We start from the raw sequence: 24,068 nt of genomic DNA on the forward strand, positions 1-24,068 counted from the left end.
TTTATGAAAACCTACAAAAAAAGTACGCGTAAATTGTAAATAAAACTCAAAAAAATTTAATCATTCAACAATATTTATTCTGTCGCCTTCAAAGACTTTTCCAGTCCTCGAAACACTTTTCAGAAGCACTTTTTGGGATGGCATTCAGCTCCTTCAGAGAATTTCGATCGACTGAAAACGAGTTACACGGAGCTGCTATTCTAGTTTGGGGAACAAGAAATAATCAAACGGACAAAAATCTGGTGAATACGGTAGTTGATCAAGGGTATTCATGGTATATGTGGCGATGGTGCATTATCATTGTGCAAATCCATGAATTCTTCTTCCACAATTCCGGTAGTTTTCGACGGATGTTCTCAAGTAAACAATACGGACGATTAGAACCCCTTATTGACTCCGGAACAAATTCACGATACGCCAATCCACGAATGTCGAAAAAAACAATGAGCATCAGCTTGATTTTTGAGCGGTTTTGGAGTGTTTTTTTTTGGTTTCTGCTCACATTTCTCCCTTCATTCCGATGATTGTTGACTTGTTTTCATATCTAACTCATAAACTCACGTCTCATCGGCAGTTCTAATTCTTTATAATGCTCTTCATGAATGTGAGATCGGTATTTGCATGATCAAGCATGTCCAAAGAGATCGGTTTACTGTGCTCTTTTTGAAAAAAATTCAGTTTTATCGGGACGAGTCGCGCAATAACGCGTTTCATACACAAGTTATCCATAAAAATCATTCGAACGGACTCGCGAGAGGTTGCGAGCTCTCTTTCCATCTCTTAAATACGGTTTTCAAGCACCATATCCTTCATCTTTTTAATATTATTATCAGTTGAAGACGTCGAAGGTCGTCCAGAACGAGCCATCTCTTCAACGATCTCTCAACCGTTTATGAAGCTTCGTAAGTAAGATATTGATAAATATCCCACAAAAATGTGAGCTTTAATACCATACAGCACTCTCTTGAGAACTTATTACTGGATATATTTCAAATACTATCTGCTTACATTTTAGTTGAATATTCAAAAAAAGTAATACTCCAAAGTCATTTCTGAAATGGCAAACATATTTGCAGAAGTTACACATTTAATTTTCCTATTAACTGTAAAATCAAAAGTAGATCATACAAATAGCATAAACTATATTCAAATCCAATGCTAACATTAACTTCATAAAGGAATTCTTATTAATTTGTGGCATATTAAAAATGGAACAAGAGCCACCAACACCCTTGCACCATTGAATGCTTTAAATTGTAATAATGAACGCTATTTCAAATGAAATAAAACAAAAGTCATTAAAGTAATATTCAAGGTTTTGGTTGGCAGATGTGTGAGAGCTTGTAAGCATGAAAATTTTCGAAAGTCCAAGAGATACGTTCCGCACTCAAATATATTGAACAATTTATCTAACACACTGTCATAAAAGTGAGAAGCACACAAGTGTGGTGGGTTTCGATGCACTGAGGTGAGAATTGTGAATATTATTACATTAGGTAAATACCGAACATTGACACACACTCATTATAATATTACTCATTGCTTATATTTGAAAGCAAAATATTTATTATTATTAAGATTCTCGAAACACTCGTTCCCCAGCCGCTTGCTCACACTCTATACATATGAATTTATGTATGTATATACGTCTAAAAGAAGGTGTGCAGGTATGTGTTGTACACAATTGGGCTGACACAAATTGACTTATACATGTGTCATACATACTTATTTATATGTTTATGAATAAACATATAATATATTTAAGTATATATGTACGTTTCTGAGGTGCTTAGTTAGCGTAAGTGATTTGAAAGGGGTATGGGTCGCTCGACTACCCCTCGACTAAATTCAAAAATTAACACACGAAATCTGAAGGGATTATGTACGATTAGAAGGACGAAAAAAGCGAATTTTCCGGATTTTTTTTTTGAGAAACTTTTACTATATTTTTTAACTGTATTTTAAGCCTTAGTTTTATTAAAAATATTTATTTGGAAAGGAACTAGAGCTGATTTCCGAGAGCTCTTCTCAAAAAAGCCGTTTTGCGATGACCACTATATCTCTAACCTGCATCCTCTGGAAAAAAAAACATACTTCATAATATTAAATCTAGTAAAGCAAATCGAAGAAATAAGAAAAATTAAATTTTTTGACAAATTGCGGTTTTATTTTTGACCAAAATTTCGGACTTCAATTGTTTATAAAATAATATTTATTGATTAAAAGAATTATATTAATAACTAAAAAATATATTTAAGAAGCTCGTGATAAAATTTGAAACTAATCGGTTTAGCTGTTTTCGAGGTCACAGGCCATTTAAAGTTAGGCCTTGAACTTCCAAGCACTCTGAAACACCCTTTCGAATTTGCCTGTAACTTCGAAAATATTCACCGGAAGGATATGAGATTTGTTGTGCGTATTCATAAATGTACGTACATTAAGAAAATAAAATAAAAAATTTGATTTTTTGAAAATTCTAACTGTATATAACAACCTAACAAAACAAAAAATTTGCGTGAAAAACGTACACAATGTCAGTTGAGAAAATTATCCAAGAAAAGTTGCTATGGAAAATATATTGACAGAATATGTTTGTACATGCAACTGCACACACGCTTTATTTTGAATTTGACTTCGTTTAAAAACAAAAAATCAAATGTCTTTTTCGATTTGATTGTATTCAAAAAGCTGCTAATTTGAAATTCCCTCTGCGCTTGCGGCGTCTTTGTCGCATATATGATGCTGGCGAGCCGAATTAAATTTTGTTGAGAACTAATAAATACAAACAGTTGGCCAGATGAACACACGCCCACCACTCTACATATATTGACCATCTCACAATTCAATGTCCATGGACTGCATGAGCGACTGCGAATTCGGCCAAAAAAAACTTTTTCTGAAAAGCACGTAAGTTCATTTGTACAATTTTCAATTCAGTAAGCATTGTGCTCGGCTTAAAGTTTGACCAGGCAGTCAAATTCGAGAACTTTTTTCACCGAAAAATATTTTTTTTTTCAATATAAGAACAAAATTTTGGTCAAATATTAAATTTTTTAAGAAACCGCCATTTTGTGAAAACATTTTATTTTGCTCTCTCTTTCTTATTATTTCTTAAAATACAGTTTATGTGTAAAAATTTTTGGACCAATAAATTCGAAAGTTTTCTCTGAAAAAATTCTGGTAAATTCGCTTTTTTCAGCCTTCTAACTGTACATATATAACTTCTTAGCTATTTGAGAATAATCTTTCAATCTACCTTTGGGCACTCTGGGCAGATTTGCACTTTTTCAGCATTTTTTCGAGCCTTTCGATTAAACGACTTGTGCGCTTTTAGTCATTTCCACATGATGCTCATTTCCACACATACATACATACATATGTGCATGTGTGTCGCTGGTCCATTTGACATTTTTCATCGCTTTGAGATAACATGGAAATGGGCGAAATGTCAGTTTGAAAATAATTTTTAAGTGTGACAGTAGTGTATTCATAGTCAAGGTGTGTACCCTCTTAGCTCTTTTGAAGACTCCACATTTGTGTGGAATTTCTATGATAATAGTAGTACTTATCAGCAAATATTTTAATATTCAATTAGCTGCAAAGTGTTTTTAAAAAGTGATTATTCAATTATTTATTTTCCAGTGAAGTGAAGTGAAGTGGATTTGTGAAATTCTTCTTCACTGAAACAGCTTGAAGTGTGTGTGTGTGTGCTTGTTAACCGAAATGCCAGCGCTTTGTGTTCAGGTGTGCGTGTGCATGTGTGCGTGTGTGTTCAAGGCTAATGACTAAGGCAATTAAGTGGCCAATAATGAATTCGAGGCGAACATTCGATACAGCTAAAAATACAAAAGTGTACATATATACAGAATTTCGAGAAAGGCGACGCATGATTTAAATATTTACATATCTATTATTATTATTTATATATACATATAATTATGGCCAAAAAGCAATTCTGGCTGAAATCTTAAAATAACAGCGAACATTTAATATAAACTGTTTCTAGCAATAATAGCAATAATAGTTATGAAATCTCAAAGGCAAATATAGAAAACTTCGCTCGACCTTAAAATTAATTATCCCATTAATTAATTACGTGACAATATTTGAGAATTACAAATACAAATTTTTTGATTTCAAAACGATTTTCTTATATATTATAGCTGAGTGTGCATGTATTTTAATAATGTGAAACACACTTCGGCCCGAATCGACCATTTGTCATGCAGCAGCAGTGAAAAACAACAAAAGCAAGCAAAAACGAAAACAAACACAAGACAATTTTATATATTTGTTTAACAATTTACGACCGTTCGCAACTTTGTGGGCGTCAAACGAAACATATTGCTTAGAAGCGGCAGCTGAGAGCACAGTTATATTACTTTATCTTCCTTAAGCTAGCAGCTTACTTCAAGCAGCGGCCGCAGCAGAGTTTTGATTTTAGCTGGCTCTAAACTTTGACTACATTTAAAAGGTAGCTCTTGCCTCAATGCAGTTCGAGCCACACATATGCATACATGCATATATGTAACGACACTAGTTTGCATGCTCTCCAGCATGCCTCAGATTCCGTCGTGACTGTGTGTGTATGTCGAATGGCAGCGGCAAATGAGTGCAGAAATGTCAACGAAGCAAATGAAAGGCGCATATGATTGGCCTGGAATTTCGAATGCTGCCAGCACTTCACCTTCACCTCTTTTACACAAGCTTTTCCACTACTGTGCACTAATTAACTCACAACTGAGAACTGAGGAGCGTACCAAACGCTAGCAAATGCCAGGCAAACGCCAGCAAAGGCAAAGGGCTAATATTCACACGTATGCACTACTAATTTTGTTTATTCTTTCTCTCTAATTACAAACAGATGCTCAGATTACATTAAAATACACAGCAAACAGGGTGGATACAGAGACACACACATACACACACACATGCGCACAGCCGAAAGCAGCGCTGCATTGGTAGTAAAGAAATACGAGCGGCAATTATGCAACTGGAAACTCCAATGTTCCAACTGAATGCTCACTTTTGCATGGCATTTAGACAGTTAGCTCTCCACGTGTCTTCTAACAAGCATACACGCACACGCACACACACACACACAGCCATGTGTACAATACGTGTATAACTGTGCTGTGAAGGCTGCGTGTTTGTGGGCTCTGCGCCCGAGGATACTCGTTGCCTACCTGACATCCACTTGAATTGAAGTGCAAAAAAGCCAACGTTTCGCAATGAGTCGCTCTCAGCTCGGCTCTGCTTTCTACTTAATTGAGTTACCGAACGTGAAAGCGTGTAATTAGGCAGACTATTCAGGACAAATGCATTCATCAAATTCGTAAATTCGTAATGCACTTACCGAGTCCAAAGGCGCCAAAGCGCATTCAATATTTTTCGATATCAACACAGCAACAACTCGGCTCTCTTTTCGCTGCTTTTTTTAACACAAAACTCGGTCAATCGATTAGTACACAGTGTGGCATTAACGGGCATTACTTATTATGGCTTTGACACCGAAGTAATGAAACTAAATTATCGGTTGCAAGTTGAGCTCAAGAGCCAATGTTACCACACGCAGGTGAACACAAGTAGATTAAGGTGATAAGGAGAGCAAATGTTTTGAACTAGAGATCCAAAGGATCCAACCTGAAAAAGGCTTTGATAAAATTGAGTGAAACTCTCATCACTCATTGATACAAGACCGTATTTTAAGATTCTATACAGGTTTTATTGCAACTACATATGCGTATCTAGGTATGTGTATTCGTAAATACTTGTATATAGGCTTTTTCCATAAGAGCGCCACAAAAAGCTTTGGGATACCAATATAATTCTTTAATCTTGTGAAAGTACATTCGATGCCATTATGAATGGAACTCGATTTCTTCTACATGGGCACCACGGCCAATACTGCTGCAATTTCACGTTCGATATTCGTACAAAGTTCACCAATCGTAGCCGGCTTGTTGGTATAGATCATAGACTTGACGTAGCCCCAAAGGACATAGTCTAACGGCATCAAATCCCACAACCGAGGCAGCCAATTGACTGAGCCATTTCGTAAGATAACACAATCACCAAACTTGATTTTTAATAAATCGATTGTGACATTCGCTCTGGGGATTGTGGCACCGCCCTGTTGGAACCCCATATTGTCCAAGTCCATATCATTCAATTCAGGTGAAAAATATTCGGTTATCATTGAGCGGTAGCGACTCTCATTCACAGTAACGTGTCGGTCTTGATCATCACAGAAGAAATATGGCCCATAAGCACACCAAACCCCAACTTTTTCGGGAAGCAAAGGTGACTCATGAAGTACGTGTGGATTGCTGCCTGACAAATAACTCATATATGTGTTACCGACAAAACCTTCAGCCAGAAATGGGCCTCATCGCTGAAGATGATTTTTCGATGAAAATCCGGATCATTTTCAAGTTGTTGCTCAGCTCAATTCACGAACATACGACGATTTCGTGGTCAAGCGGCTTCAGTTATTGCGTCAATTTCATCTTGTAAGGATGTAAGCCAAGAACTTTTCCCAAAATTCGCCACAACCACGTTAGAGAGATGCCCAACGCTTGAGAACGACGAGAGACTGATTTGGGTCTTCCTCAATTGATACGCTAGCGGCAGCAATATTCACGACACTATGAACACTTCTTTGTCACACTGGAATCAAGTTTTTCCACTAGACGCTCAATTGTTGATCCGACAGGACGGTTTTAAGGTCCATAAATTGAACTTAGCCCTTTAAAAGTGGAGGCCACTGACTTTGAATTTCGGTAGTAATTTTAATAATTTCGACTCGTTGTTGAATCATATATCTTTCCATGATGAAATGGCAAACCTTACTGAAAAGAAATATCGGTCTACTTTTGTAGTGTCCTATTGAAACACCCTTTAGAAGGAGAACCCCTTAAGTTATGGCTTCAAATTGCGCTTAAACATAAATACGGCTCATGGCAGAGTATTTGCTGTATAGAAAACGTTCATGCTTATATAAATGTGTATGTGTGCTTACACACACAGACTTAAATGGATACATTAACATATGCACACGGACGGACATATTTGATATGGGAATTTGTAAAGTTAAGAAAGAGATAACAAAACTTAACGATGAAGATAACATTGTAAAACTTTGGAAACTTATGGCTTGTTTTTACTTATTTTTGCTAATAAAAGCGCAAACAAACAATCATAAAAGAAAACAACTACAAACACACGAGTATGACGCTCATAGCTTCCGACTGACAAGCGAAATTTCTGCATAAAAACTATGGCACAACTCACACATACGCATGCTTGGGCACACACACACAAATGAGCTTAATATTGCACGGTAAAAAAAAAGAGTTGTGAGGGCTATTTGGGTTTCGAATATTCCACGTCTGCTGAAATGTAATTGACAACTCTTGAAAGGGCGAGGTAGACACAGTTCTAGGCTCTGTTTTGCGCGCATTTCACTCAGAAGGTTAAAGGTTGTCGCAGGCCAAGTCCCACTAATTCCATAAGAACCTTTAGAGACAGCTTAAAAATTTACGCCACAGAAACAGAGTTTGAAAAAGAAGCGCATATACTCTAACATTAGGGCGGTACACTGCCAAGTTCTAAACAATGAGGTGAGCGCATGACTCTGATTTGGAAATCATGAGGCATATCATAAGGTGGGGAACGTAAAAAAGTTGAAACAATGTTTTATGGACACGATACGAAAAACTCGCCATTGGTCCGAGTAAAAAAACTGGGAAAGTGCTGCCATTTGCCGCGGTGTAGCTGCTCATAAATGTGCAATGTTTTCATGCATACGCAGCCAATATGTGTTTAAATTTATGCAAATGCAATTCGCCAACACATAATGGCGCAGCAAACAATATACGGAAGTTCTATGCAGTTGTGTAAACTCCGGCCGCCGGCTGCCAAACAAAATGCCAGACTGCTCGGATGGCAGCTACACATATCCGCCCGACGTGGGCACCGCCACACGACCAGGGAGGGAGAGCTGACGGTTAACGGTTGCCCGATGCAGCGTATGGCAACTAGCGAATCGCAGCGGCAACGGAGACTCCGACTCCGACATGGAAACACCGAAGGCAATTAACTGTGACACGGCACAAGGCGAAGATGGAGCAGATTGTGGATATAAAAAGAAGAGTTAAATAGGAATAAAAGAGAACAAGTAGACAGGAAAAAACAAAGTAGCTTCACACATCTCAAAATCCACAGTGAGCTTCGTAAATAAGTGCTATGACGGCGCAGCCGGGCGATGCGTCGCACACACGTGACATGACAGCTCCTACACATATACATACAAGTATGGTAGTTAAGTAGTAAATGCGTGTGTTTGTGTGTGAATCTGAGCATTTAGTAGAAACAAAAGCTTACACAACCACCCAACTGCTGCTGCCTTCTCTTACATGACGCAGGGGCTGCGTTGATGAGCAGTAAACTTATGATAAGGGCCATGATGCAAGCTGAAATGGTGATAATTGTAATTGTGATGATGATGTTGTGCTTACATCACAGCGCATGTTGCTGTTGTTGCTGGTTTAGGTAGGTTGATCCTCGCGGATGCTACAAAGCAAATGAGTTGTCACGTTGTCGGGTCACGCGCTGGCTGTGTCGTGTATACCTTGGGCCAGGCTTTTCGTGCAACAAGCAACAACCGCACAGTTGTGGCAAGGAACTAATGCGCGCCAGCGTGTGTGTATGTCGCTTGCGACTTGTGTACGAACAAAGCCGCCTCGCCGCGAATGGGTGGCAGCCATGGACAAAGCAGCCCTAATGCATGTGTGGCACAAGTGTGTGCGTGTGCGGCCCGTATACAGGTCGTTCGTTGCGTACTCGTGCGAACGATGTACTCGTAAAATCCAGCGCATTTTCATTTATTTTGGGTAGAAGTGTTAAGGATTTCTTTGTTTCCAACATGCTCCCGTTCCTATTTTGAGTTACGCACTTCTTTTGAGTGCACTGAGCTCAAAGCGTGTATATAAATAACTGAGGATAGTGACGAGGACGCGCTGAGATCCGGGTTTGTTCAAACAATAAAGCTTTAAACCCCCGTCGGTGTGCTCGTATGTGTTTATTTTTATGATCGCTGAAGCGATCGCCATAACTCATTGTGCACTCATAAAGCATGGAGCAAGCACGAATTCAACAAAATATGACGCTGCGCAGGCCAACAATTATTTTTCTATAAAACAATTTAATGAAAAGCGCGCCATAAATTGGGAATGTAAAAAGCGATATGTACTTATGCCTCCCCCTGCTTTTGTTCAGCGCTTGCGTATGACATCCTGTGTGCATGGCAAACACATACCATATATGTGGCAATATGAAGGCAAAGCGAGAAGCCTTCGCAGCAATAACAATTCGACGGACTTTTGAATGCGACACAATGTGCAACGCAATTCAAAGGGACCACCTGTAGTAGCCGGCGGCCACCGAGCGCAGCGTCAACTGACAACTTGGCATATTTATTGCATCAGCACGTCATGCGTGTGTCATGGCTGCAGCTATATATACGCAGGAGTGTGTGTGTGGCGTTGTTGTGCGGGCCTCAATATTGGCAGGTGGATTAATTTAATTGGCAGTGCGATAATTTTAATTGAATTTTCATCAAAATAAGTATCAATTCAGCGCAGCAACAATGAGAGACTTGACACACAAAAGCTCCGAAAGCGAGAGAAGTGAGACTATTCGAATGGAAAATGGGATAAATTGCCCTTTTTGACAAAAAAATGGGTTTCAACAAGTCGGCGAAATTTCCATGGGACAAGAGTGGCAAATAAAGTTATTTTTTTGGAGCAGGGGCATAGAAGGATCCTCAATTTACACACAAGTACTCGCTTAAGGGTTTTCATGGATTTACACGTATCGAAAAATCGATTTTTTTTTGTTATCTTATTAAATTTTACAGCAACTCTAGAATATTGTAATAAATTTTTCAAGTTGATCAGAGCAATAGTTTCTGAGATACAGCCTTGAGAACTTGTGCGCTCAAGGCTAGCTATGCTAAGTGCGCCGTCTTTAAATGCGTTTTTCTCGAAACTGTGTTTTTGAAGTCGGTTTGCCAAGATTTCTCGAGACTACTTAACCGATCTTCATGAAATTTTACTCAAATCTTTGAGATACAATTCTTAAAGACTTGAAGGAAGAATTTTTTTTCGATTACAACTATTTGAAAAAAAAATGTCGCGAAATTTTCATTTTTTTGTAAAAATGTCTGCAAAAAATGCAATTTTCAGTTTTTTCCTTCGTCCAAGTTCTTGTTAAAGGTTTTAACTAAAACACGTATTTTTCAATTTAGATGATCTTGTTAGGAGTTATCCTGCCACCGTGGTCGCATCTTGTTTCCGAGAGGTCACCGAAAATGGCGTCGCAATGGCCGAGTTTCAAATATTTTTTTTCCAAAAATTTCAAAATTTCCTTGTTAATGGTGTATGTTTGTAATATTTTTTATTATCTCTAAGAAAATGTTTCATTTTTTATAAAAGAAAAAAAGTCTTGAAAAAAGACTGTTTTTTATTCGAGGAAACCCACGTAACCCCTTAAGCAAATCCTTAGTGTATGATTTCATTGTTCGACAGCCGACGATCGGTCTTTCCTTGTAAGGGCTGACCTTGGCATCTCGTTGTCTCAAATATTTGACGCCTCCCTTTTCAAAACTTTGTAAAGGTTTTTTCCGACTGCTGAAAGTGTTGGAAATGGTAACCTCATTTTCAGCGCAATAAACGTGCTTTATCCGTCCTTAGATATAAATGGACCAGTTCACTTAATTCTCTCATATAATTTTATTTGCATCATTAATTAAACGTTATACTCGGTAGATATTTTTCTTATTCTGCAAATATCGTCGTTATCTGTGGAAAAATAATAAAAATCTTTTCACACACTTCATGTTTATATGTATAACACAAGCATAATGGAAAATTGTTGCTGTGTTCTCATGCAATTTAATAAATACGATATTCTATTTTTATCTTTTCAGAGCGAATCACCCGACGATCTTCGAAACAACAACGAAATACAAAGCCACATAGCCAGTACATATATAAAAGTAGTGAAAAATATTTGTGAAAACATCACAACAACAAACACAGCAAGAACAATTGAATAACTTTATAGAAAGCACACAGAGATTCACAAACAGCTACAACGGGAAATATCGAAATGCACTCGCTCATTTGAAAAACAAAACAACAAATACAATTCACCAAAATACAAACAAAAATTTAGAAACAATTTCACTCAATTTTGCAACACTCAATTTCATACAAAATAATTTGGTTTTAAACCACTTTTTTCCATATTACTTCTAAAACATTTTTTAGACTAACCCAATTTCATAAAAAATCATCACCAATTGCACCGTTATCACCAACTATTGGCGACATATCTCTTCTGATTGGAATTACTATTTTCCACAGCACAAAAATATCCCTTCCACCGTTGCATCGATTGCACTCTTTGACTCTCTTTAACCTTCCTTAACTCTTTACCTCACCGGTGTACACGAACCTACCTAAAAACACGAGCCTACCTAATAACCGTACTAATACTTATTTACTCACTTAACTAAAACCGTTTTTTCTTCCAACGCTACCGATCAAATGAATAGATCTTGAGCTAAAATCAGTGAAGAGTACACAAACTTGATAATAAAAACTTATATAATAACTCTAAAACAACAAGGAAAATATAAAAAACCCGTATCCATACACGATGGCCACCGTTCAACGTAAATTGGTTCACAAACAATTCAACTCCCCCATGGGACTTTATTCCCAGCAAAATGTCAAGGAAACATTGGATCGTGAGCTGAAGGCTTTCGGCGCTGATGGGTAAGTCAATACACTGAATATTCGGAAACTTCTCTACATATTCATAATTGTCGTAAATTATTATAAAGTAGTGACAAATACTTCCATAATGACAATAAAAGCAGTCCAAACAGGGTTACTAACGACTGATATGATATCAATCATATGTATTTGTGATGACGGCATTATCTTTTGTACGCAGAAGGGCTCCACTGTTCTAAAACCTCCACCAGCAAGCTGATAGCTATATGTGGTTTAGATAGTCTAGAGAGATCGCACTTGGACTGCTATATGTAGTCCTTTGTGAAGCCATAAAAAAGAAGTGCTTCTGTGTTCGAAGTTATAAATTAGCAAAACGCGGTCAATAAAATTGGCACAGGCGTTCAATTTCCATCCCCACCAGCTCGGTGGAATATCTGAAGGTATGCGCTCCCAAGTGTTTCAGCTTTGATCTCCCAAACGCCGACAGTCAAAAAGAAAGTTTTGAGCTGTTTCCAATTCGTCTTCTTCCTTACAGCTTCTGTGGATGGCGCTGGGTGAGATTCTCAAGCTTACAGCATGGACTCCGATAGGTCCATGGTCTGTTGAAACTCCTAGAACTAGGAAGAGGGTAGCTTTACTGAGGACAAAGAGATCAGTTGAACTCCTGCGATCGATCTTGTTGCGCATGTACCGATGGTGGCTCAGCGTTGGCCAAGCTCCAGCGAAGCCCAGCTATCTACTAATAGAGCACAAGTGGATACGTAAGCTCCGCGCTCCCATACTTTTGAAAGCGGTTCTACGGTGCCTTTCCTTGCTAGCTCATCAATTTTACAGTTGCCTGCGATTTTGTTTCTGGCACTTATATCAGTCTTATCACGAAGTGACTCGATGCCGTTCATAACGAGGTTAGGCACTCCAGAACGCACTGTTAAAAAGTTCAAGGCTAGTATCACGCCCTGCTATCCGAGTGCAAGGTCATTTCTCTGAAGGAGACATCAACCTCGGCTTGGAAAACAATACAATAATCAGTAATTCTGAAACTGGAGTTGATGGAGAGCTCCTGAGAGTAAACCGCTCCAAACCAAACTTCCCCCCAAGCTTTGACCTATCCGTAAAGAAGCTCACTGCCCCTCTCCTACCGCTCTGTTATTATAATTTCTAAAACCGTGTTATTCAATGTCGGTATATCGTTGATCCAGTTATAATTAAGCGCTCATCAGTTTAAAAACTCTCCAGCATTTAATTAGCATTTAATTAGACAAATGATACCAATAATCATTTAGAGCCTGCTACTCTTTTAAGCCGCCCACAGGAGATTAAAGGCTTCTTGGCAATGGCGCAGGGCAGAGCAATTTAATTTTTACGTACCTAAAATCAATCAAGTAATTGAGTAGGGAAATGTCATTATAAAACCAATTGAAATAAAATAATGAACGTCTGCTGTGGCATTGGAAGTGTTTTTGCCACTAAAATTTACATCAACTTCTACAAGAGTATCAATAAATTTATTCATGGCACTCTATGCAGCGGCAAATTGAAATATGATAGGAGCCAAAGCAATCACGCAACAATGTGTAGATATGTATTACCATTACTTACCTCATTGTACAAGGGCCAGAGCACGAGCAATTTGCTTTACAAATCATGCACTCAGCGGAAGACAATACTCAATGCCTCAAATAAATAAAATAAGTGAAAAACATAATATCCACAGAGCTGTATACATATTAACAGCGAAGAACTGACAAAAAGATGCTAGCAAAACATGAATAACGACATTTACCGCAACAAAACAGAAACCAGACCGCACCGCACCGCACCGAACCAACCAAACCAAACAAATGTGCAAGAAACCGGGAAAGCGGGCGAGACAAAAGCTCCGCGCGAGTAAGGGAACGGAAGGGAAAAATAAATGGTTTGTAAGTGACATGCTACGCAAGGCCAACTTGACAATGTGAAAAACGAAACTGCAAATAAATTGACCATTGAATTTATTTCCATTTCCATTTCTACCATCAAGCATTCGCAGTGCTGCCAGACGGAAGGCTGATTGCGTACACGCCATTCAGTGCCAAACCAGCCATTGCGAACTATTCACAGTGTTTTTTGATTTTGGGTGTCGGTGTGTATCAGCTGTTGTTCGACGCTGGCTGGCTTCACTGTGCTCATGGCTGAGGGAGTCCACACAAAGACCATATGCACATGCTCTGCTGCATGTGATGTGTCGGTGTGTGCGCTTCCATAGAGCCATGCCATTTCATGCGTCGCTTGAATATTTTTGTGCATACTTGTAGCCAATAATGCATCAATTTTTGCATTTATAGCGATGAGTCTGCAGCTATAAATCCATGTGTGTGTGTGTGTGTGTGCTTTTGTATGGGTGTATTGTATTGTCAATTGTTTGGTTATTGCATGCGTGAGCGCGCATTTGTGCTATATCATCACGTTCCCGGTTGCGATATCCACAGATATTTCTACAGTCATATTTACATTTGATACTGCCGTACAAGTGTTGCACTGAGCTTAATGTTTTTGTGATTTGGTGACTTTCGGCATGACACCAGTGATCACTTGCAATATAGCAAAGGATCAGATAAGAAAAATCTCGCCTTGCAGACCTCGCCTACTATTTCACACAACTTTAATTCTCACGGTTTTAGCGTGTCACTACGATGCGGCTTGCGCCGAACTCAGCCTTGCCTTACCTTACACTCTCTTACAGAACCACACAACCACATCCACTGTAACTTGAGCACTTTGAGAAATATCACCACTATATTTTCAAAACCATTTAATGGCCGTACAAAAAAGTGTGCATATCAATATTTTCCACTCCGCAATATTCGCCTCTCAATAAGATCAAATCAAAACAAAAGCAAAGAAATTAAATATAAATAAATATGAAACATTAAACGAGCATACAAAACTCTCGAGAAATAAATTGGAAATAAGATTCAATAAAATTTAGTGACACAAAGCAACACTTCTGTGACTTATTCACATATATACACACATATACTCGAGACACATGAATGTACGCGCTATGGAGCCGTTAGGGCCACAGCACTCAAAGTTCTATTCGAAAAATCGCAATCAATCGTATTGATTTCGTATTATTGTTAGGCGGGTTTGAGTGATGCCACAACGCTACATACACAAATTTAATACAAGCAAGTGAGTTTGCTGTCCGTTGCAAGCAGTGCAACAGCGAGGCTATACTTCTGCTACATACCCGTTACAGCCCACTCCACAAATCCAAAGCAAAGAAACAATGCGCACACACTTCGTAAACTCATAAAATCAGTCGCATCGTCTTTGCAGAAATATCAATTTTCTTCTGTCTCATAATATAAATTCCGTAAAGTCACTCAATGTTCTATTTGAAATGCAGAGATCTTCGTCGAAGTCGCTACACGCTCTCTCCTCTAGAATGTCTACCAAATTGCACTTTGTGGCCACAAGTTTGCAAATAACATATAGAAACAATAGCTGTGGCAGAGATTGATGATGATGATGGTAATGGTGATGGAGCAGTGATATCTCAGTGCCACAAAATAACGACGAAGAATCAATTTGCAACTGTGCCATAAATCGAGGCAAAGGTACACATGCCCAGTGTCCTGACTAGCGTTTGTGGAGATGTTGGGCCATTGAATTTTGCTGCATCGGAAGTGTTTATTATGCAGATGCTTATTTTCTCTATTAAAACGTTTAAGTAGACACTCACTGTTAAACTCGTTTACAGAAGTATTTAGTAGTGAGACATGATTAGTTAGAATATAAATTCTAAATACATGTGCCTATCGAATATATTACAAAATATTTTCAATATATAAAGAGGGTTCCAATGTGAGGTTCCCTACTTTTTTTAAAGAAAAAACTCAGAAGCTACAAATTTAATGATGAATGTTTATTATCATTGGAAAGAACATTCTTTGGTATTTACTTTTTGAAGATTATTTCTTTCAAAAGTTGGCCGCGGCTAGGACTCAGATGATCCATCCGTTGAATCCAATTTTCGATGATTCGTTTGGGCATTTTGGCAGGTAACTAGCGAATGACACGTGTGATGTTTCGTTTCAAGACCTGAATCGAAGCGGGATTGTCCGCATAGACTTTAGATTTTACATATGTATGTATGTATGTATGCCAACAAGAAAAAATATAACGATGTGATATCATACGATCTTGATGGCCAATCGACTGACCCAAAACGTGAATTTATCTGATCACCAAAGTGAAAACCATTAATTGATCAAACATTTGATTAATGCGATGTGCGGGAAGTGGCTCCGTCTTGTTGGCACCAAAAGACACCGAGATGACGAGCTTTGATTTCCGGCATTAAATAGTTGGTTATCATGGCGCAATAACAGTCCCCATTGGCGGTTACGTTCTCACCGGCTTCGCTTTTGAGGAAATATGGACCAATGATTCCACCGGCCCCTCAAACCACACCAAACCGTTGTTTTTCTGGATAAAATGACAGCTTTTGAATCTCTTCAGGTTGCTCTTCATCCCAAAAGCAAGAATTTTGCCTGTCTACATACCTATTGAGCCAGAAATGGGCATCATCACTACAAAAAATTTGGCTAGAAAACGTCGGATCTTCTTGGAACTTTCAAGAGCCCATAGAGCGAAGCAATATCGCTTGGCCTCAGTTCTTGCACAAGCTGTAATTTGTACGCTTACGAGTTGCTGCTGACCTCGTCGAATCGACTATCCACGGTCTTCGTGTACACTCTCCGCTACATTCGCTATATTTTCTTCATTTCGTGTTGGACGTTTTCAATTCGGTCGTATATTATTCAATAATGAATGATGAGTCTCAAAATGGGTGATGGTGTTGCGAATTGTACGCTCAGTAGGCCGATTATGTTGATACACATTCTTTACAGAACGCGGCGTAAATCTTTCCATGATGAAATTCCGAACAATACTGAACAAAAATAAGATGACAGCTTGACAGCTTGACACGACTCACGCGTGATTTGTAAAAAAAAGGTTTTTGAAAAAAGTTATACTTGAATCACCCGTTATGTCCAATGTACCCAAACTTTTTATACTCTCGCAACATGTTGCACAAGCGAATACTGATGAACGCAACAAAGTCGAAGCGCGTTAGAACAATCAACGCACCTGTTGGGAATTTAGTGAACGTTTTGAAAAAGTCATTGGTATGTGATTTTTAGGGTTGTCATTTTGAAGTGGTACACTCAAATTTTTACGCGAGATCCCCGCTCGCTTTTCGGAAATCTATGCTTGAATCAAATCTTCGCTGGGAAATGTATTTACTTGTATGCCTGTTGGTACTACTTCTTAGCAAATAAATGATTTCTTAATACAAATCTTCCATTTATAAAATAGAGCTTAACAAAATATTAATAATTCTCGAATTTCTCCTGTTTAAAGGCTTCCATAGGTAAAACCTTACGGTTCCCAATACTCCTAGCCGAGTTAAAAACAGGGCGCCAGTCGTTTCTCCTTTTTGCTATGTGGCGCCAATTAGTTATTCTAGTCCCTCCAAAGGAGAAGAGGTCTTCCTCTACTAACCTATTTACTTTCGCCTAAATCTCACTTAGGTATACCATTCAGAGATGCTTCCAATTATGGGCAGAACTATCCCTATTAGTGGAACACAATAAAAAAGAAATATTTACTCTATTTAAGTTCGGTGATGCCTTAACGAAACCCCTTTATGTGAATTGCAAAGAATTCGCTCCCTCCATGCAGCATATTCATAGTTGTTTTCATCCATCTTTGCTCGTGCCACATCTAATTCATGTAACTGATTCAATTTGATTGGAATTGAGTGAGTTGAAAGTTGGCTGTTCAGCAGTGAGCTGACTTGAGTTGAGTTGAGTTGAATTGTTGGTTGACCGCAAGTAGCCAATATGGAAGAGTGCCTCTGCACTTTCGAAAGTTTTCCAACGTTTTTTTTTTGGTTTCTTTGCTCCCATTGGTCTGTGCTAATCTTTTGTAAACAATAACAATAACATACAAAAGTTGTAGTGGAAATAAACATACTGGCATACTTCTGTGCTTATGTAAGCGCCAATGTGCGTATGTTTCGATCACTCAATTGTTTTGTGGAAATTGTTGCCGCAATACAGAAGTTATCCCGCCATACACATGTACACTTTTGGAGCACTTTACACATATGTATGTACATACAGTCGGTCAAATTGAAGGATCCGAGGAAACATGAAAGCCTGACGGAGATGCACACAGATTCCACCCCGATTAGAGATCAGTTCTGCAGTTTTGAAAAAAAAAAAAACAAAAAAACAAACAGCAAATGTATATAAAACAACATTGCGAAACTAAACAAAAACAAAAACAAATGTACATGTATTATAGTAAAAACAAGGAAGTTATAGCTTTCCAGAAGCAAACTGAATTTATAGAATTGTAAGCGAAAAGTTGTAAAACATTAGACAGATAAAACGGACTTTTTGGGGAGAAAGCGCGAAACTTATTTTGTTAAAGCAAAACAATTGTTGGCCAAACTGGCAGGTCAAAGGAATTAACTCTGGAATTAAGTGAGCAGAGTGAACGGGGCAAAATATTCTGGACGTAAAAGCAAACTTTGCCTGATTAAAAATCACACAAAAAGTAGCACAGAAAAAATGGAAAAGTTCAAGCAAACACGTGGCTGTTGGCGGGACTGGGACTGGGAAAGCCAAACAGTTCGATTTGAAGTTGAAGCTTAATATAAATACTAAAGAGGCAATGAAGCATTAACGAGGCATTAAGCAGCGCAAAAGTGCTTGCAATGGATAAACTTTTGTAATTACTAAATTGCCAAGCGCCGAACTCGGCTCTAAGCTCTGCTAAAACGGAAATGCACTTAATGTTGCGCTCACCGAAAGACCGAGCGGCAGATTATGCAATGTCATCAACTACAAAAAATGGTTAAAACTGCATACTAATCTTCAAGACCGCATATGCGAAAGGCTTCTGCACATTGTTGACCCCAATCGGGCTCTTCAGATAGATACTTTCTTCGACCGCTTCGTTCTCATTTCCAATGTGAAATTGACTCGAAACCAATACAAATTATGATAATTAGAACGAATGAGTCAAAGTTCTATTTAAGATTCTTCTTCTTCTTTACACTGTTAGAGCTGCAGGACGGGAATTATGAATGACTTATAGAGTTTGGTCTTTGTACGTCGAGAGAGGATTTTATCTCTCAATTGCGTACTCAATCTGAAGTAGCACGTGATGACAAGAGTTATCGGGTCTCGAGATAGACGAAATGATCTACGACTTCGAAGTTATGACTGTCAGCAGTAACGTGGGAGCCAAGTCCTGAGTGTGACGACTGTTTATTTGATGACAGGAGATATTTCGTCTTATCTCTGTTCACAACCGGATTCATACGCTTCGCTTCCATATCCAGTCTGGAGAAATCAGCTTGAATTATTTTCTCCAGCATTCGATTGAAGAAGTCGCACGATAGGGAGGCGCCTTGTCTGAACCTCGTTTGATATCAAACGGCTCGAAGAGATCCTTAAGTTTTCAGTTGTTAGCTCTCCTTGCCACCTTCCCACTTATATTAAGTTGCGGCAGCTACATTGTACGCGAGAGTGCACATGGCCCCCAGAATAATAAAGTTATTATACCGCAATCGTCGAACGACGCTCATAACTAAAATTAAGCTTTTATTGTATATTCCGTATATTTCGTACAGCAATCATTTCAAACTTATTAAGTCTGTACATATATACTTTAAATAAAACACTGGTTTATAAGGTTCACCAGAAAGAGTTGGAGAGTTTCAGTAGCAAGTTATTGCCACTAAAGCCATTAGGAGTCAATACATCAACGCTTTCCAGCTCGGCTACAAATGGCAACCATGTCTGTAAAGTTATTCGTCATATTCTCATTGATATGTTAAAAGGAACCAAAATCGGAAGTGGTCGTTTCACTGTTCGTCTGATTTATTTATGTGCTGTTTTCACACCCACACACATACACAACAAATGAGATGTATAACCTTGTGAAGGAAACTATTCTCCGCTTTATGCAAATTGTTGATTTAGTACAGTCAGCACAATTCCCATTGCCTCGCTTGGTTCATCGACTCTTTGCAGCAACATTTCTCCTTCTACTTTAAACACTATTTGTCTATTGACAGACTGCAAGACGCAGCGGCAACTTACAACTTGCAAGTCACAATATACTTAATTAAACACTTAAATCATAAAATTATCGCACATTAAGGCTCTCCTCCTCAACGCAGCGCGCCGCAATGCTCGTACTGCCTGCGGGGCCAAGACAACGCTTCGCTTCACTGCGTATCTTCTTAAGCAGTGGTTTGCAGAAATACTATAAACCGAAAAACCAAAGCAGAAAAAACGAAACGAGCAATAACAAATATCATTAAAAGCACAATTTCCACAAGAAGGCGATAGTAAACTGCAAAAACAAGCAGATTCAAGAGCGGGAGTTAGTTGAGCACCCGGTTTGTGGCCGCCTACACAGTCCGCCCATGGTTTCCTTGAAAATTGCAACTTTGTGACTTTTGCGGCTGCCGGTCCGACTATGCTTCTGTGGCTGGCTATGACAACAACAGCAGTGAAAAGCATTTGTGTCGCGGACAGTGAAGCTGCCAACATAAACTACTCTTCATTGCCAACTGACACTTTTTGCGGTCTGTCCGATTGTAATGAGCGTGCGGCGAAGCGGGTGCGGTTTGGGAATGTTAAATATTTTGATAGGTACTTCACAACTACAATAGAATTTGGTTGCAGCAATTTATGCTCTCAGCGCTGTCTCCTTTACACATTTAATGTTTAAAGACCATCGCCTTCGGAGGGCTCATAAAACACTCTCGAATGAGTTATTGAAAAGAGAAGTTTAGACTTAGCTCAGCTAATGCAGACAACAAGCTACTTTATGCATCTAACGGGTGTTCCAAGTAGAGCTACTTTTTTCAATAGCCCTTTTTTTACAGATCACCAGTGAGTCGTGTCAAGCTTTCATGTTAAAACTCGTTTCGTTAGCAGCCGTGCCTTAGAGTGTACACGACCGTGGAGGGTCGATTGGGCGCTGTTCGGAGCAACTTGGACTAACGTAAGGAACGGCTTGGCGCATTTATGTCGAGATCATAAATTGATAGCGTAAAAAATACAGCCTGTGCAGGAACTGAAGCCGATCGACCTTCCAACGCGAAATCGCTTCGCTCTATGGGCACTTGAAAAGTTCCAAAAAGATTCGAAGTTTTTGAATTTCCGCATTTAAGACGAGCAAGAGCAACCTGAAGACATTCAAAAGCCGTTTCAACAACGGTTTGGTATGGTTTGTAGACTGTGGTTTGTGGAACCGACTATTTGATGTCTGAAATTGAGACTTGATGTGAGAGTATTATGTCTAAAGTCTATGCCAACAATACCGCTTTGATTAAGGCCTTGTTACCAGTCAAAATGCTCGCACAAGTCATCGAAAATCGAGCTCAACGGATGGACCATCTGCGGCAAACATTTTGAAGAGATAATCTTCAAAAAATAAATTTGAAGTTTCGGTGTTTTTCTTTAAAAAAGTAGAATGGATTATCCCATAGTTAGAAATCCGATACAAAGACAACTGAACTCTTACTAAGAGACTATGAGATGCTGACCTGGTTCATGGCATACACTAAATGCTACCTTAAGCCACTTAAGAAAAGCTTAAAAATTAAGCCATGCTTTTCTTTTGACTTTTCGAAGGTTTGGTCTTTAAAAGGGACGCACGCAATCACGCATGAGTACTCGCTGCCTTGGATTTAAAGCCAAAACCTGCCCTGCCGCAGAAAAGGCAAAATAATTGTAAATGAGCGAGTGCAAAAACGGATCACCATTTACATATTGCAAATGATATTTATGAATTATTCCAATAAATTCTGACATAAAATCACATTTCAGCGAATAGTTCAGCAAAGTCGTGCAGAGAGTTCATCACAGCCGCGCATATGCCAATAACTGTTAGAGTAGAGATAATAAATCTGAACACCGATTCGATTGTGTCCACCTTTTAGCAGCTGCGTTTTCATGCCATTTGATGTGCGATATTATGCGACCATGGGTGACGAGTTATGACCTGAAACTGGGGCGCACCTACACACATACATTAGTACATATGTATGTCATAGCAGAATCCATTAGCAATTCAATGCCAATATTTCATGGCAAATGATGGAATATGCTGATGGAATATGCCTTTGTTATGCATTTACACATGTGTGCATTTACGTGCGAATATATAAAAGCAGATAACATAATAAATATAACGGTTTCAATAGTGAATGGCGGAAATCAAAACGCCAACTCGGTAAGTGCTTATTTCACTGCTGCGCGCATTTACACAAAAAACAATAGAAATAAATACATATGTATGTAAAAATGTGGAAATTGCTGCACTAAACTGTTTATTCGGAAAGTTCTAAGCACTTTGCAGGCAACTGATTGATTCCACTGATGCCACCTGCGAATGCACGCGGCAACCTTGACGAGAAGTTATATCAATGACACGACTTTCAATTATCACTAATGCACCACATTATTGGGAAATTGGAGGCTGAGCAATCCCACGACAGCTGCTGTGCGCCCTTGGATGTCAGCCTAGTCGTGGAGCAATTGAGCCGCAAGCCACTGGTGAATTCCCTGAAAGCACTTAAGAGTGTTACTTTCGCACGTCGCGTTACGCCTCCTGTCCGTGTGTGTATGTGTATTTGTGCGTATGTGTAGCGCATGTGCATTGAATCGATCCACTTTTAAGGCAAACCGTTCTTTTGGCGAATCTCGTTTTCTAAATTCAAAGTTTGCGCCTTTCAATTTAATTGGCATAAACAAGTTAATTGCTGCGTTTGGCGTTAGGCGCTTGCCAAAGCTGAGCACTGCAAAAACAGCTGCGGCTAATGGCGAAGTTTATGAAAATCATTTCGCGGTGCAGCGCACAAAGGCGCCAGCGTTTGTTAATAATTGCTTTATTATCCCTTTGCTGCTCGTTACCGGCTTGACAATATTCGCATTGCGGTGGTGTATCATTTTCGTAATTGTTGCAATTATTGTGCTGTTTACGTGTTTTTAATTGCATTGTTCTATGCTGCTATTTATTTCCTCATTCTAGCCGCGCCACGCCACCACCATTGCCCGTAATGTTCACCAACACCACGGCATCACTCACACAGAGCGGGCCTTTTAGCTGGGTTGGTTGGCCGTGTAGGCTTGTGTCTAGTTTCGTTGGTTGTTGCTGTGTGCATTGCTCATTCAGCCAATAAGCTGAAATTCGCAATAAACAAAACACAAGCGGAAACGGAAATAATTACTACGAAACAAAAGCGACAGGAATCGCCTAAGCGTATTATTCATTTCTATAAATACCGATATTACCATTACAATACCGTTCGGCGGATATGCACGAGTAGAACGGTCGTAACTAAATATTTCCTTATTTATTGCTGTTGTTGTGCGCGTTCTGTTGTTCACCATTATTACTGCTGCGCTTTTCGCAAGACATGGCAAATGGCGGCGCAGCAAGCATATTACAGTTATTGTTTTTGTTGCAACTGATAAAGAAATCAAAACATATACTCAAATATGGATTTACAACGACAGGAAGTTGCGCAAATACACAGTATGGCTAGTGGATTTCCGGTCCCTCCGGCAGTCGACATTATTTAGTGATTGGTAGCAAGCAAGCGGCATGTAAGGGGGTTCCATTTTGAACCTCGCTGCAGTAGAAAAGTAAAACAGCTAAAAGAAAGTGTTTAGTGGTGCTGAAAGTTATATTTTCCTGATCTCAAATTTGTATTTTCGTCCTAAATAGCTGCTTTTATCAACATTTAAACCTCAATATTACTAAAAAATCTATTTACCTTGCGACAAAAATAAACATATATCTACATATATAAAAGAAAGCTAGTTACATTATTTATAACTCAAGAACGGCTGACCCGATTTGGCCGAAAATTGGTGGGAAGGTTGCTTAAAACCAGGGACGGACATTGGATACTTTTTAACCTTTTATGTTAAAATGAAGTATAATTCAATTTTATGTTTCCGTGTGACTTGATCACCATCACAATGCCGCGGCATGTAAGAAGGATACGAAATATTGTAAATGAAAGAACTGTAGAATAACGAGAAAGCGCCGCCTTAGCATTGCTCGGCTTCAGAAGATATTTTACATCAAATCCGTATTAGCTCCAGAAATTACGATTTTGGGATGAATAAAGAAACCTATAATAGGGATTTTCTTCATATTTTCATCAGTTGAAAA

The 24,068-nt window shown here is 38.9% G+C and overlaps 1 protein-coding gene across 5 annotated transcripts in view; it reads left to right on the forward strand.

Annotated features, from left to right (window-relative positions):
• The first annotated feature begins 3,438 nt into the window (after positions 1–3,438).
• Positions 3,439–24,068, forward strand: part of LOC126762980 (antigen LPMC-61) — a 140,297-nt gene continuing 119,667 nt past the window's right edge. For 3 of the 5 annotated variants that reach the window (XM_050480096.1, XM_050480102.1, XM_050480103.1), the window contains exons 1-3: positions 3,439–3,498; positions 10,991–11,059; positions 11,621–11,843. In XM_050480096.1, the coding sequence (XP_050336053.1) occupies positions 11,725–11,843 (119 nt within the window). In that variant the 5' untranslated portion in view covers positions 3,439–3,498; positions 10,991–11,059; positions 11,621–11,724. The remainder of the gene's footprint in view (positions 3,499–10,990; positions 11,060–11,620; positions 11,844–24,068) is intronic. The other 2 variants (XM_050480098.1, XM_050480104.1) reach the window with 2 other exon arrangements.

This window comes from Bactrocera neohumeralis, chromosome 6 (assembly GCF_024586455.1).
Source record: "Bactrocera neohumeralis isolate Rockhampton chromosome 6, APGP_CSIRO_Bneo_wtdbg2-racon-allhic-juicebox.fasta_v2, whole genome shotgun sequence".
NCBI classification, from domain to species: Eukaryota; Metazoa; Arthropoda; class Insecta; order Diptera; family Tephritidae; genus Bactrocera; species Bactrocera neohumeralis.